This window comes from Callospermophilus lateralis, chromosome 18, assembly GCF_048772815.1.
Source record: "Callospermophilus lateralis isolate mCalLat2 chromosome 18, mCalLat2.hap1, whole genome shotgun sequence".
In the NCBI taxonomy this organism is placed as follows: Eukaryota; Metazoa; Chordata; class Mammalia; order Rodentia; family Sciuridae; genus Callospermophilus; species Callospermophilus lateralis.
The window spans coordinates 17,525,967-17,539,268 of NC_135322.1; the positions used below are offsets into that span (position 1 = coordinate 17,525,967).

General features: G+C 51.3%; 1 protein-coding gene across 1 annotated transcript; it reads left to right on the forward strand.

Moving 5' to 3' along the window:
* The first annotated feature begins 1,643 nt into the window (after positions 1-1,643).
* Positions 1,644-6,426, forward strand: Sbsn (suprabasin). The gene is made up of 5 exons (XM_077105682.1): positions 1,644-2,348; positions 2,457-3,920; positions 5,323-5,391; positions 5,502-5,546; positions 6,403-6,426. Exons 1-5 carry the CDS (start codon positions 1,644-1,646, stop codon positions 6,424-6,426), a joined length of 2,307 nt encoding a protein of 768 aa, XP_076961797.1.
* The last annotated feature ends 6,876 nt before the right edge of the window (positions 6,427-13,302 follow it).

Consider the following 13,302-nt stretch of genomic DNA (forward strand, 5'->3'; position numbering starts at 1 on the left):
GATTCTCACCACACCTGGGCACCCACACACATACTCTGCCACCCGCACCTGCTCACGCCCTGCACATTCCTTTGTGCCTGGCCTTCCCACCAGCAATCCCACCCCCACGCCCCCCTTCAGTGTCATCCTTGGCATCAAAACCCAAATATCTTACGCCCCTGAACCCAAATGTACCCACCCACTGGCTCTCGAGAGCACTCCCCTCAAACTAGCTCCGGGGTAGATAGGCTGCCGCAGACCCACCAGCCTCTGCCTGATCTGGCTTCCAATGTTCCTCTTCAGCCCTCAGCCCAACTCCCAGCTCTCTCCCCCTCCAACCCGAGTCCGAGTCCGTATGTCAACACTCAGGGCTTTGGGTCAGGGCTTCAGAGGCCCCAGGGGAGGAGGGCAGGGAGGAAGAACTCCTGGCCCCCAGCCCACTTTCTGGCTGACAGCTCCTGCTGCCCAAGGTTTTCAGCCCCTCCCCATGGCTGCCTCAACCGGCTTTTCAGGAGACACTGCGTCCTGTCCTAGCTCAGCTCATGGCAATCAGACCCCTGCCCTGGCCTAAGGGCTGGGAGGTGAGAGGCCTGGGTTCCATGATGAGAATGTCATCCTGGCTTCAAATGCACAACCCTCCCCAGGGGACCCTATGTTGTCCTGGGGACCCAGGCACCCATCCTTCCAGCACCCTATGAGACTCAGGCTCAGGCTTAGATTCTCTTCCCTGGGCTTTTTCAAACCCACCTGTGTGTTTCATCTATAATTATTTATTGAACCCCAGACACTGTCCTAGAAGACAGGGATATAGCGATGACCAACACAGACGAGGGCCCTCTTTTCTGGAAGTTTACAGTCTGGTAGGTGAGTCACTTGATAAAAAATAAAGGTGATTTCAGATGGTGCGAAGTCCTTTAGGAATACAAGAGTGATTTTACGGGGTGTGATTGTAACCTCATGTTACTCTCAGGAGTGGGCAGGGATGGTCAGGAAGGTGACATTTGAGCCAAGTACAGAATGAGGAGGAGTTGACCACCTGAGGCTCTGGGTTCTGCGTTCTACGCAGAGAAAAGATCAAGTGCAAAGAAGAGGGGCCTCAGGACAGTGGTGTGCTTGAGGAGCTGGGACAAGGCCCTTGTGGCTGCAGAGGAGTAGCTGAGAGTAGGAGTGGGGACAGCTCCAACTGTCCTGGAGTTCTCCCCGACCCCACCGCCCCCAATTGCAAACTCCATCTTTCCAGACTCTCACTGCTGGGGAAGCCAGGTGCTTAGATCCCTGGGAGGAGCCACCGTGCTGCAGATCACCCCGGCCCTGGGATGGAGGGTGATTGAAGGTGGGTTTGAGAGAGAGTAGGCCTGGACAGTGGGTGAGAAATGAAGAGGGAGGTGGTTGGCAGAGCAGACACCCTCCTTTGGGGTGGAGAGCCAGAGCCAGGTAAGGAGCAGATATGCCAGGTTCTTCTCCATGCGTGACTCACCTTGTTTCCTCCTCCTCTTCGTTGCTCAATCCCAAATCTCCCTGGGAAATACCTCCTTGACGGGACCAAGTCAGTGCCTCGCAGGGGCAACTGACTCATGAGGGGTGGAGAAGAGGGCGGGAGCAGAGGATAAATAGCAGCCTTCCTTCCCGGGCTCCTCTCTGCATCCCCCCACCTCCCCAACACCATGCGCCTTGCCAGTCTTCTTAGCTCCTGCTGCCTCCTACTGCTCCTGGGGGCCCTGCCTGGATGGGCAGCCAATGATGACCCTATCGAGAAGGTCATTGAAGGGATCAACAGAGGGCTGAGTAATGCAGAGAGAGAGGTGGGCAAGGCCCTGGAAGGCATCAATAATGGAATCACTCAAGCTGGAAGGGAAGTGGAAAAAGTTTTTAATGGACTTAGCAGCATGGGGAGCCAGGCCGGCAAGGAGGTGGACAAGGGGATCAACCACGGCTTGGACAAGGTAGCCCATGGGATCAACAATGGCGCCGGACAAGCAGGAAAGGAAGCAGAGAAGTTTGCCCATGGGGTCAACAACGCTGCTGGACAGGTTGGGAAGGAGGCAGACAAAATGATCCATCATGGGGTCCATCATGGGGTCAACCAGGCGGGAAGTGAAGCAGGGAGGTTTGGCCAGGGGGCCCACCACGCCATGGGGCAGGCTGGGGATGAGGCTGGGAGGTTTGGCCAGGGAGCCCACCATGCTTTTGGTCAGGCTGGGAAAGAGGCAGAGAAGTTCGGTCAGGGGGCCCACCATGCTTTTGGTCAGGCTGGGAAGGAGGCAGAGAAGTTCGGTCACGGGGGTCACCATGCTTTTGGTCAGGCTGGGAAAGAGGCGGAGAAGTTCGGTCAGGGGGCCCACCATGCTGCTGGTCAGGCTGGGAAGGAGGCAGAGAAGTTTGGTCAGGGGGCTCAGAATGCTTTTGGTCAGCCTGGGAGGGAGGCAGAGAAGTTTGCTAAGGAGGGCAACCATGCTTTTGGTCAGCCTTCGAAGGAGGCAGAGAAGTTCGGTCAGGGGGCCCACCATGCTGCTGGTCAGGCTGGGAAAGAGGCGGAGAAGTTCGGTCAGGGGGCCCATCATGCTGCTGGTCAGGCTGGGAAGGAGGCAGAGAAGTTTGGTCAGGGGGCTCAGAATGCTTTTGGTCAGCCTGGGAGGGAGGCAGAGAAGTTTGCTAAGGAGGGCAACCATGCTTTTGGTCAGCCTTCGAAGGAGGCAGAGAAGTTTGGTCAGGGGGTCCACCATGCTGCTGGTCAGGCTGGGAAGGAGGCAGAGAAGTTTGGCCAGGGCGCCCACCATGCTGCTGGTCAGGCTGGGAAAGAGGCAGAGAAGTTCGGTCAGGGGGGTCACCATGCTGCTGGTCAGGCTGGGAAAGAGGCGGAGAAGTTCGGTCAGGGGGCTCAGAATGCTTTTGGTCAGCCTGGGAGGGAGGCAGAGAAGTTTGCTAAGGAGGGCAACCATGCTTTTGGTCAGCCTTCGAAGGAGGCAGAGAAGTTTGGCCAGGGCGCCCACCATGCTGCTGGTCAGGCTGGGAAGGAGGTGGAGAAGTTTGGTCAGGGGGTCCACCATGCTGCTGGTCAGGCTGGGAAGGAGGTGGAGAAGTTTGGCCAGGGCGCCCACCATGCTGCTGGTCAGGCTGGGAAGGAGGTGGAGAAGTTTGGTCAGGGGGTCCACCATGCTGCTGGTCAGGCTGGGAAGGAGGCAGAGAAGTTTGGTCAGGGGGTCCACCATGCTCTTGGTCAGGCTGGGAAGGAGGCAGAGAAGTTTGGTCAGGGAGTCCGCTACGCTGCTGGTCAGGCTGGAAATGAGGGAGAGAAGTTTGGTCAAGGGCTTCACAATACTGCGGGCCAGGCTGGGAAAGAGGCAGAGAAGTTAGGTCAGGGGGCCCACAATGCTTTTGGTCAGCCTGGGAGGGAGGCAGAGAAGTTTGCTCAAGAGGGCAACCATGCTTTTGGTCAGCCTTCGAAGGAGACAGAGGGGGCCCACCATGCTGCTGGTCAGGCTGGGAAGGAGGCAGAGAAAGTGATCCCAGCGTCCCAGCGTGGACTCAGCCATGCAGCAGAGGAGGCGCTGCAATTTGGCCAGGATCCTCATCCTGTTGCAGGGCAGGTTGGGAAAGAGGGAGGCAAAATAACCTATAGTGTCCGTCCTGGTGTCAACCAGGCTGGGAAGGAGGTGGAGAAGTTTGGCCAGGGAATTCACCATGCCGTTGAACAGGCCGGAAAGGAAGCAGACAAAGTGGTCCAAGGGGTCAACAATGGGGTCAACCAGGCCGGGAAGGAGGCAGAGAAATTTGGCCAAGGGGTCAACCATGCTGCTGGCCAGGCCGGAAAGGAAGCGGAAAAACTTGGCCAAGGTGCCCACCATGCTGCTGGCCAGGCCGGGAAGGAAGTGGACAGGTTGCAGCAGGATTTGCATAATGGGGTCAACCAAGCCAGCAAGGAGGCCAACCAGCTGCTGAATGTAGGTGAACAGGGGCGGGGAACCTGGGGAGAAGGGGGTTGTGGGAGGGAGAGGTTAAACCCGTGGGATATTTGGGGAGCCCGTATGTAGCCTTTGGTGAACGATGCCTGGGGCAGCCATATAACCCTGTTCCCCTTCTTCCTCTGCATCTCCCTTACTAAGGAGCTGGTGGTCAGCTTGCTTAAGCCATTTTATCTGTAAAGTCCCACCTCAGATAATGTGGAAGGAGCCTAGTCCTGCCTGAAGGGAGTTTCTCTCCTAGTTAAGGGGGTCTGCAGTGAGGGTCACGGGGCTTCTCGTGGAAACAGGAAACAGTTGTGAAATCAGATCTCTGAAGTGCAAAGAGAATGAGTGTTGAGAAAACTCAAGAGTGTTAGAGGGAGGGTGAGGAACAGCTTTGGAGATGAGATCTGTTCTGCTTCATCTTCGTAACAACACTCTGAGGTAGTCAGGGTGAGGATGCTGACTCTCCGATGCTCAGATAAGGACAGGGAGGCCCAGAGAGGCTAAGGGCATTTGCCAAGGCCATGTGGCAAGTGCACAGCTTTGGCGACTGGCAGGTCAGGGTTCTCCTTCCTCTGCACTGCTGATCAGGGAAGGCCTCTGCCCACGTATGTAGAGGAAACACGTTGGAGGCCAGATAAACAGTGACACTGACAACAGAGCAGGTGACAAGGAGGGACCTGGAGGACAGCCTTCTCCGACCTCCACCAACAGTCCTTGGGATCAGCAAGCTGGGAGACCATCTTGAGGATGGACCCAGTCTCAAAGCCCAGAGTCACATCCGCTGTCAGGCAGGAAGCCAGGGGTTGAGGGGAGGGAGAAGGGGGGAGAAACAGGATAGAAAGGGAAGCAGAGAGGGTCTGGAGTCAGGCTGCCCAAGGAGAGCCAGGAGCGGGTGGTCTGTTGGAGGATTTTAGGTGGCCCTTGCTAGGGGGCGGGGTGTGGCTGAAGTACCACTGCTGAGTGACTGGGGATGGGGACAGGGATAGGGATCTGCCCGAGTTAGGGTCGAGGCTGAATTGTGTGTAGACGTGTTGATTTGGGGTCGAGGTCTGTGAAGGTCCCCGTATGTGCACGGGGGCTCTGGTTCTCCTCCCAGTGAAGCCCCTTCTCAGTGGCTGGGAGCCTTTTTCTAGCACCAAAGCCAAAGGGAGCCTGGGAAAGACCAGTCGGGAGATGACAGATCTCCTTCCTGGGCTTATTCCCATCTCCATGAAATCCTCATGGCAACATGGACTTTGGGTTTTCTCTCTGGACAGTGAGCGAGGAGGCCAAGGGGTCAGACTGTGCCTCCCCCCAGCCCGAGTCAACCTAGATGGGGGCAGGTCACTAGGGAACAGGAACTTAGGAAACCTTCAAGGATTGAGGGGTGGTAGTGACCATCTGGGCTTGTCCACAGAGCAGTCATCAAGGAAGCGGGGCTACCGGCCAGCACGGAGGGGGCGCAACCACTACATTAGCATCTGGAGTAAGTCTTCTGGGCACTGCATGCACTTGGTGGGGGGAGCGGAGAGTCCTGGGGTTCCACCTAGGATGGGGTGGAGGCTGGGGACTAACCCTCTCGTCCTTGAATTCCAGGCCTCGGTCAACAAGCCCTTCATCAACTTTCCAGCCCTGTGGAGGGTGAGTGTCTGTAGAGCTTCTACCTCCTGCCTTGCATCTGGAGAGAGAGCCTACACCCCTTTCCCGTTGCCTGCTGGTGGACGGCTTTCCTGTGGGCAGACTCAGCCTCTGCGGAGGCCACCCGACCTGTTCTCCCAGCTCTGGTCTTCCCCTTTGTCGCCTGCTCTCATGCCTGTGCTCAGTTTTGGGTGCTTTCCATTCCCACAGAAGCTGGCAGAAATAACTTCCAGAACGCTCGCACAGAGGCAGGGGGCAGTGGGGGTGCAGCTGCTGAGTCCAGCCTCTATGTGGCCACCGTGCTCCCCTCCCTCTCTCCCAGGGGCCAGCTGGCTCCCCTCCCGCCTCCGCCCCCCAGTGAGCCCCTCTGCTGCCCTGCTCTTGCTGCTTTGCCTCAATGTGCTGGGTTGTGGGAACTTGGGGCTCTGTTCTCTGGTTGAGAGTGTAAAGGCTCCTGTGGGGTCCTGGTCCTCTCTCTGGGCTAGAAGTCCCAGCTTTTTCTTTGTATTTAGTGCATAAGTTGCCTGAGACTGGGGTGCACAGCTGGGATGCCCCATCTAGGCACCTGGAGCTGGAAGACATACCCTTGTGGATCCCCTGGCTCTGGGGTTGACAGAGGATCCTCTGACATAAATGCACAGGGCTTCTCCATTCCTACAGAGGCGCCCAGCCACTTGGGAGGGCTGGCTCCCAGTCTTCTAAAAATCGAGATAACACCTTCCTTAAGATATTCCCAGAACATAAGCAATTCCCAGGCCATAGTAACCAGTCTTCCTCTCCGTGCCCGGGGAGGGTGGGGCAGGGCTCCTGCTCCTCTCAGCTAGAATCCTACGCTCACTTCCTCTCTCCTCTTTTCTAGAGCGTCGCAAACATCATGCCCTAAACTGATGCCCTGGCCTTGCTGAGCAGATCAATGTTCCTCTTGTCACACCAGCTGAAATGATCCGGAGGAGCTAGGGGTGGGCATAGGTTCTCGGAGTCCCTTAAGGGGGCTGTACTAAGATTTGTGAATAAAAGTGACACAGTGTCCTCTTCTCATCATGGTCCCCTGTGCTCCCTAAAGAGGGATGGGCAGGGATGGGAGGGGGGACTTGTAATTCTTCATCTTGTTCTTTGCTGAAGGAATTGGGGGACCGCTGCTCAGGATGGGTTGCACTGGAGATCTCAGGCTGGTCGACTTGAAGAGGGCAATTCACAGGGACAAACTACGCTTTGCTAGTGTGCTTGGCACTGGGAGGGCACCCATGCAGGGAAGCCACTGCCTGTGAACAGCGGGGACGGGAGCATCCGAGAGAGAATGGAGGAGCCTAGGTGGAGCCCAAGCGGGTAGCGTACTCACCCAGGGGTGTGTGTGGCACCCAAGGAATAACAATAATAGCTTGTATTAATTGTGCAATAAAGACGTGCGGGGAGCTTGGTATGAATAACATCACTGAATCCTCCCAAGCACCCAGTTAGGTAAGAGGTACTGCCACTGCCCCCAATTTATAAGGAGGCACGTGGAGGCTTGCACAGGTTGGGAAACACGGCCAAGGTTACATGGTCAGTAAGTGGAGGGAGAGCAGCCACTCCAGCCACAGATGCTGTTCTCTTAGGCTTCGTAGGGAGGGGACCCAGTGAGTAAGGAAAGAGGACAGAGAGGCACGTGGGAAGGTCTCTCTGGGGAAGGAGAGGGGAGGGATGAGAGGCTCCGGCAGGAGACACATTAATGACCTGAGGGAGGGACTCTACCAGTGACAAAAGGTGTCTGGAGGCAGCTCACTGCCCCCTAGGGGACACAGTTTCCTGCTGTATAAAAGGGGAGTGAGGCGTCTGCAGGGGAGGACCGCCATGTTGCTCCCAGCTCCCAGATTCCCTCAGTGGTGGGCGGCCCAAAATAAGATCCACTGCTTTTGCCTTTGGGAAATTGGCCTTCCTGGAGATGCACAGCCTATGAAAACAAACCGGAGACAGAGCACTAAGTGACCCAAGAGGGAGGGGAGGGGCCTGCATTTGCACAATAAAGGTGATATTCCTGACACTTGAGATTCACTCTCCTTTTCCTTGTTGGCAAAATACCATTTTATTCCATCTGTTTCTTCTCTGGCCTGCAATATTTTATTTTGAAAATATTTCAAACATACCAAAAAAAAATGAAAGAATTTTACAGTGGACACCTGCTCTCACCACTTACATTCTGCCTTTAGCTTTTTATCATGTTTGTTTGATCACACATCTATGCGTCTAACTGTGTTATTAATATATTTTTGATGCATTTCAAAGTAAATTGCAGACAGCCGTTGGCTGCACTTTGATAAATAGAATAATTTATTCGTATGAGGCATTTATTGAGTGTCTCCTTTTACGGCACTGTTTCCTATGCACTGGGGAAGTCCTTCCTGGAGGCAGGGATTGCATTTTAAAAGACAATATTGAAGGGTACCATTCATTCTCTTACCAAGTAAAAGCTTCCATTGGCTGTATTTCGATGCACACTTTCCAGCGGGCTCTGTTTAGAGGGGATTCCTGAAAGGACAAAGAGACACAAAACAAACTATATGTGCTGATGATGGTCCCTGGAAAGCGAGAGCTCTGGGCTGATTTTGAAGGGTAAAGGAAACTCACAGGGTCAAGGCTCTTCTCCTGCCTGGAGGCCTTTACTTCTGTCCCCTCTGTGGGGAATGTTCTCCATGCCTCTCGGTCTCCCAGGTTGGCTCCTCCTCACCCTCAGGTCACCACTGCCTTGGCCACCCATCCCAAACATCTCCTGCCGTTGTCAGGTACCCTGATCTTGTCCTTCAAGTCACTTGTGACAATTTGTAATTGGATTACAAACATAACTTGTCTAACATCCACTCCCCACTAGACTAGGAGGTTCAGGAGGTGAGGTCAAGGTCGGACAAATACCTAGCATTTGAGCAACTGGGCCTGAGCAGACTTGGCAAAGGCCATGGAATAAGGGTGAGCAAGAACTGGGCTGCTTGGCCAAGAAGGGTGGGGATAACAGAAAGGGCCAGTTTCTGCAGATGATGAAGAACAGGGAGAGGAGTTTGGGAGGGACTCTCGTAGCGTCTTTATTGGGTGCTTACTGGGTCTGCGCTAAGCACTTACAGACATGATTCATCCCTTCCCCACAACCACCTCATGGGGCAGGCACCACGATTACCCCTTCCTGGATGATGGGAGATAGGCTCAGGGAAGGGACAGAGTTGCCTGAGGCCACTCAGCCAGTGGTGATGGCAGGCTCCAATTCAAGAGTGCTTCCCTGCTAGTAAACTGCTAGTGAGGTGCCTGCTTCCCCATGACCTTCGGCAAGGGAGAGGGGCTATTTCAAAATAAATCCTCTTTTAAGTAAAAAGCATTTCTGCCTTTGGCCTGCTCAGGACATGCACATGTGCATATGTAAATGTCAAAATTAAACAATCACCAAGAAAGTATTCTAGCAATACCAACACCCCAACAATCCCAAGAATACGTATTGAGATCTTCTGTCTGCCAAACCCTTTTCTAAAATCTGTTACATGTGCTATTTCAGTTGATCCTCATGTTTACCCAGTTTGACAGACAAGGGATAAAGATGGATAAAGATCATGACTAATAAATCAAAACTACATTGAGGTTCTATCTCACCCCCGTCATAATAGCTGCTAAAGAGAGATCTGCATACCTGTGTTTATCGTGGCACTATTCACAATAGCCAACTCATGGAATCAGCCTAGATGCCCATCAACGAATGAGTGGATTAAAAAGACGGAGTGTATATACAATGGAATTTCATTCAGCCATAGAGAAGAATGAAATCATGAAATTTGCAGGAAAATGGATGGAACTAGAGACCATTATGTTAAGTGATATAAGCCAGACAGAAAGATAAGTATCACATCTTTTCTCTCATTTGGGGAATGTAGGGAGGGTGGAGGACGACATGAAAGATGAAGGGCCGAATAGGGAAGAGGAAGGGGACTCAGGAGAGGGGAAAGGTGGGTTAGAGAGAGAAGTAGGAAGGGTGGGTACAATAATAGCATATTATATACATGTATGGAAAGGTCACAATGAATCCTATTAATTTCTATCATTAATATGCTAAAAATCATATTCATAGGAAGAAGAAAGATCAGAAAGTAAGAATGAACTCTAGAAAAATAAAACAAAAACAAAAAGATCACGGCTAGTGAGTGATGCAGCTGGATGTGAACTTGAGGTTCAGGGCCGGCGCCCAGGCGGCAGCTAAGCTGCAGATGCCAGTGTGAGGCCCTGACCCCAAGAAGGGAGCAAAGGCATCCCCCAGACCCAAGGCCTCACCTGCACACTATACTTGAGTCCAGCCTTCATTCTGATCCTGACGTCTCCTCCTGGTCTCTTATTCTACAAGTCTGTCCCTGCAAAGAACTCTGTTAGCACCTGTGTCAAAAGTCAAAGTCCTTATCTGAAGACAGTTTTGGATTACAACCATAGATCTGTATGTGCATTTTTGGTCGAGTACTTGTGTTTATTGTGCACAAAGTTCATACTACATTTCATAACATCCAAGCCTTCTAGATGTCCTGAGGTGACAGTGTATCATAAAAAGTAGAGCCAGTGAATTAGCCAACTTGTAAATTTTACATCTTTTGGTTATACCTGATGGAAAAGATGCATCCTGGACATGGAATTGTGATGCCCTGGGCAGTGAGTATCAGGACTGTCGATTAGGCTGCAGCAGAGGGGCAGAAGGAGCATGTAGGGAAAGGCAGGAGCAAGTGCCCAAGGATTTACATTTTGCTGTGACCACTGGTGTGTGCGTCTTCTGTACTGTAGGAGCACTTGCATTCACTGGGAACGTGCTTTTTTGCTAAAATTTTGATAGTAGAAATCTCAAAATGAACCCTCTTAGAAACATGTTTGGAGTACTCTTTTGCTTTGTCTCATTGTAAATTGAGGATTAAGGGAATACATTATTTTAGCTGTAATTCTGCCAATATGTCTCTCTAGAGGCTTGTTGCCATTTTGGTTTTCAGTGAAGTTTTTGTCCCCAAGAAAGGCAGGATTACAATTTTTCTAACAGGTTGAGTTGGTATTGTATATTCTTGGTTATTAAAGCTCCTCATGTGGCTCTGGGATTTTGACTTGGTGACTATTCATGGTGTATGTATTGGATATGGAAAATGACAAACCCCGAAATAGTGTGGCCTGGGGAGAGGGGATGAGGGAAAAGGCAGTTGATCCTTTCCTTGATCCTTTCCCAATACATTCTTTCCCAGTGATAAGAGGCCAAAGCATTGATCCTTCCCCAAATAAATCCTTTTCCAGATACTGACCATTGACCCTAGACCCCCCTACCTTGCCCAGTAAAACAGACCCCAAGTTCCTGAGTGCCCAAACCGATGTGTTCATTAATTAAGTCACCTCTCAGTGTAAGCTCCCCCTGACCAGGGGCTCATTTTCCACCAGGAAAGTGGGTCCATCAGAGGCGTGACTCTGTTCCTGAATAAAGGTTTTGATGATCCATGAAATTTGCATCCGGTCTGATTCTTTTGTGCTAACAGTATGGAAAAGCACGATACACACTGAGATCTCAGTCACATAAAATGGGACCCTTGTGTGTGCACACAGGACGCATCTAACTAAGTTGCTTGTGGATGACTCTGTTCTTTGCTTGTGTTTTTCTTTTTCCTATAATGCACACATTAACTTTAAAAAAAAAACACAAAAGATCACAGTGGTCCCCCAAATCCCAGAATCTAGCCCTTTGATGTCTTTTGATCTCAACTCATCCCCCACCCATTCATCCTGTGCTCCAGTCATAGTGGTCCTCAAATAGAGTAAGCAGACTCCAGCCCCAGGGCCTTTGCACTGCTTGGAATACTCTCATCCCTGAATATTCATGGTTTGTTCTCTCACTTCGTTCAGGTCTCAGCTCATTTGTCACATGAAGCAGCCCTTCTCTGACTATTCCTCTGTCTTCTCTATTCCCTCCCCACAACTACATTTTTCTTTGCAGTGATCATTACAATCTGATAATCTTATTGTCCAGCTTAACCCACCATGAACTGGAGCTTCTCAAGGAGAATGATGTTGATTTTGTTCCAGCTGTATCCTAGAGTATGCACGGCACAGAGTGACTGCTCCATAAATCTTTGATGAACCAATGAAATAGTGAATGAGAGAGAAAAGCTGAAACTAGAGGTTTCTTAGACAAGACATGAGCATGTCATATTGGGGGATGTTACTAGATACAAGAAAAGGGAGGCCTGGAGATGCTGGAGGAAGCTGTTTGGAGGAAGATCTGGGTCATGGTTTGACCTCCTACATCTTCTCACATACGATCTTTTGTGTGGTGTTTAACCACTCTGGATCTCAGATAACCCATTTGTAAAATGGGAATGACATTGATTTGTGGAGGTTATAGTGAGAGTTCAGTGACATCATGAGTGTGAAAACACCTAAAATTCCATTTGGTTCACAACAGAATTGAATAAAAAGCCTTCAGACTGAGTTGAGCTGGGTGTGGTGGAGCACGCCTGTAATCCCAGCAGCTCTGGAGGCTGAGGCAGGAGGATCGTGAATTCAAAGCCAGCCTCAGCAAAAGTGAGATGCTAAGTAACTCAGTGAGACCCTGTCTCTAAAATTTAAAAAAATACAAAATAGGGCTGGGGATGTGGCTCAGTGGTCGAGTGCCCCTGAGTTCAATCCCTGATTCCAAAAAACCAACCAACCAACCAAACAAACAAAATCCCTCAGGTCCAGGATGTCCAAGAGCAGTTTTTCCCAGAAGGAAGAATATGGTGGCTTGAGAGAATTTAGGTGGTTTGTGAGTGTGAGTTTGAATAATTCTGAATCACACAGTAAGAAACATATTCTCAATCAGTTTTCAGGTTATGTTAATGAGGAAGACTCAATTTCTGCGCTGGCGTGCCTCTCCTACCTGTTGACCTTTCTGCTGTAGTGCAATACCATTGTTTGCATCTCTGTTTTTCTGGAATTTCTATCTGGGGAGAAGTGATTCTGACTTTCCACTTGCATAGCTGATGAAAGCATCCTCTTAAAATATCCTTAAGTGGGAAGGTAAGCTGGCTAAAGAATTCTGGTATCAATATATTACTGATGAAGAATGGAGAAGGAAGGGGACATGGGTACAGCACTGTGAAGGTGGGGTCCACTGAGGGAGTCCGGGACAGTCAGTGTCCTCTGCCCTTGATCCTGATCTGTGATCGAAGGAAGCAGCAAGCCCAGGGGCTGGGGCTTCCAGTACCAATCCTGGGGGCCCAGATTCCTTCCTGCGTTTCATAAATTCAACTCCATTCAGGGGACAGCCAGAGGGTTTTGACAAGCAGGGGGTGGCATGAGACACTGAAATGACAGAAAAGACTCTGGGGCCGGGGCTCAGGAGTGAGGCAGGTCTGGGCTGGCTCAGGGTGTCCTGAGTCCAGTGTCTATGTCCTTAAATGGGATAATAATACGACCTATTTGTATGATTCTGAATGTGCTTAGTCTGGTGCTGGGCACATAGAAAGCCTTTGATAAACTGGAGTTGCAATTATTGTTATTTTTGTTATTATCACCATCACCACTATTATCATCATTACAGAGTCAGAGATGGAACAACAAGGAGGTGGGGGCTGAGGACAGGCAGGGAAGGTGTTTACATGCTAAGAAGTGTTGGATGTTACAAGTCGGGTGCGGGTGTCAGGGTGGAGAAAGAGAGGAAGGGAGAGACTGACAGAGAGACATTGAGAAAGGCAGATGGAAACCGGCCCCTCCTAACCCGGTGATGAATCCCAGTGATACGAGACCGTGCCAA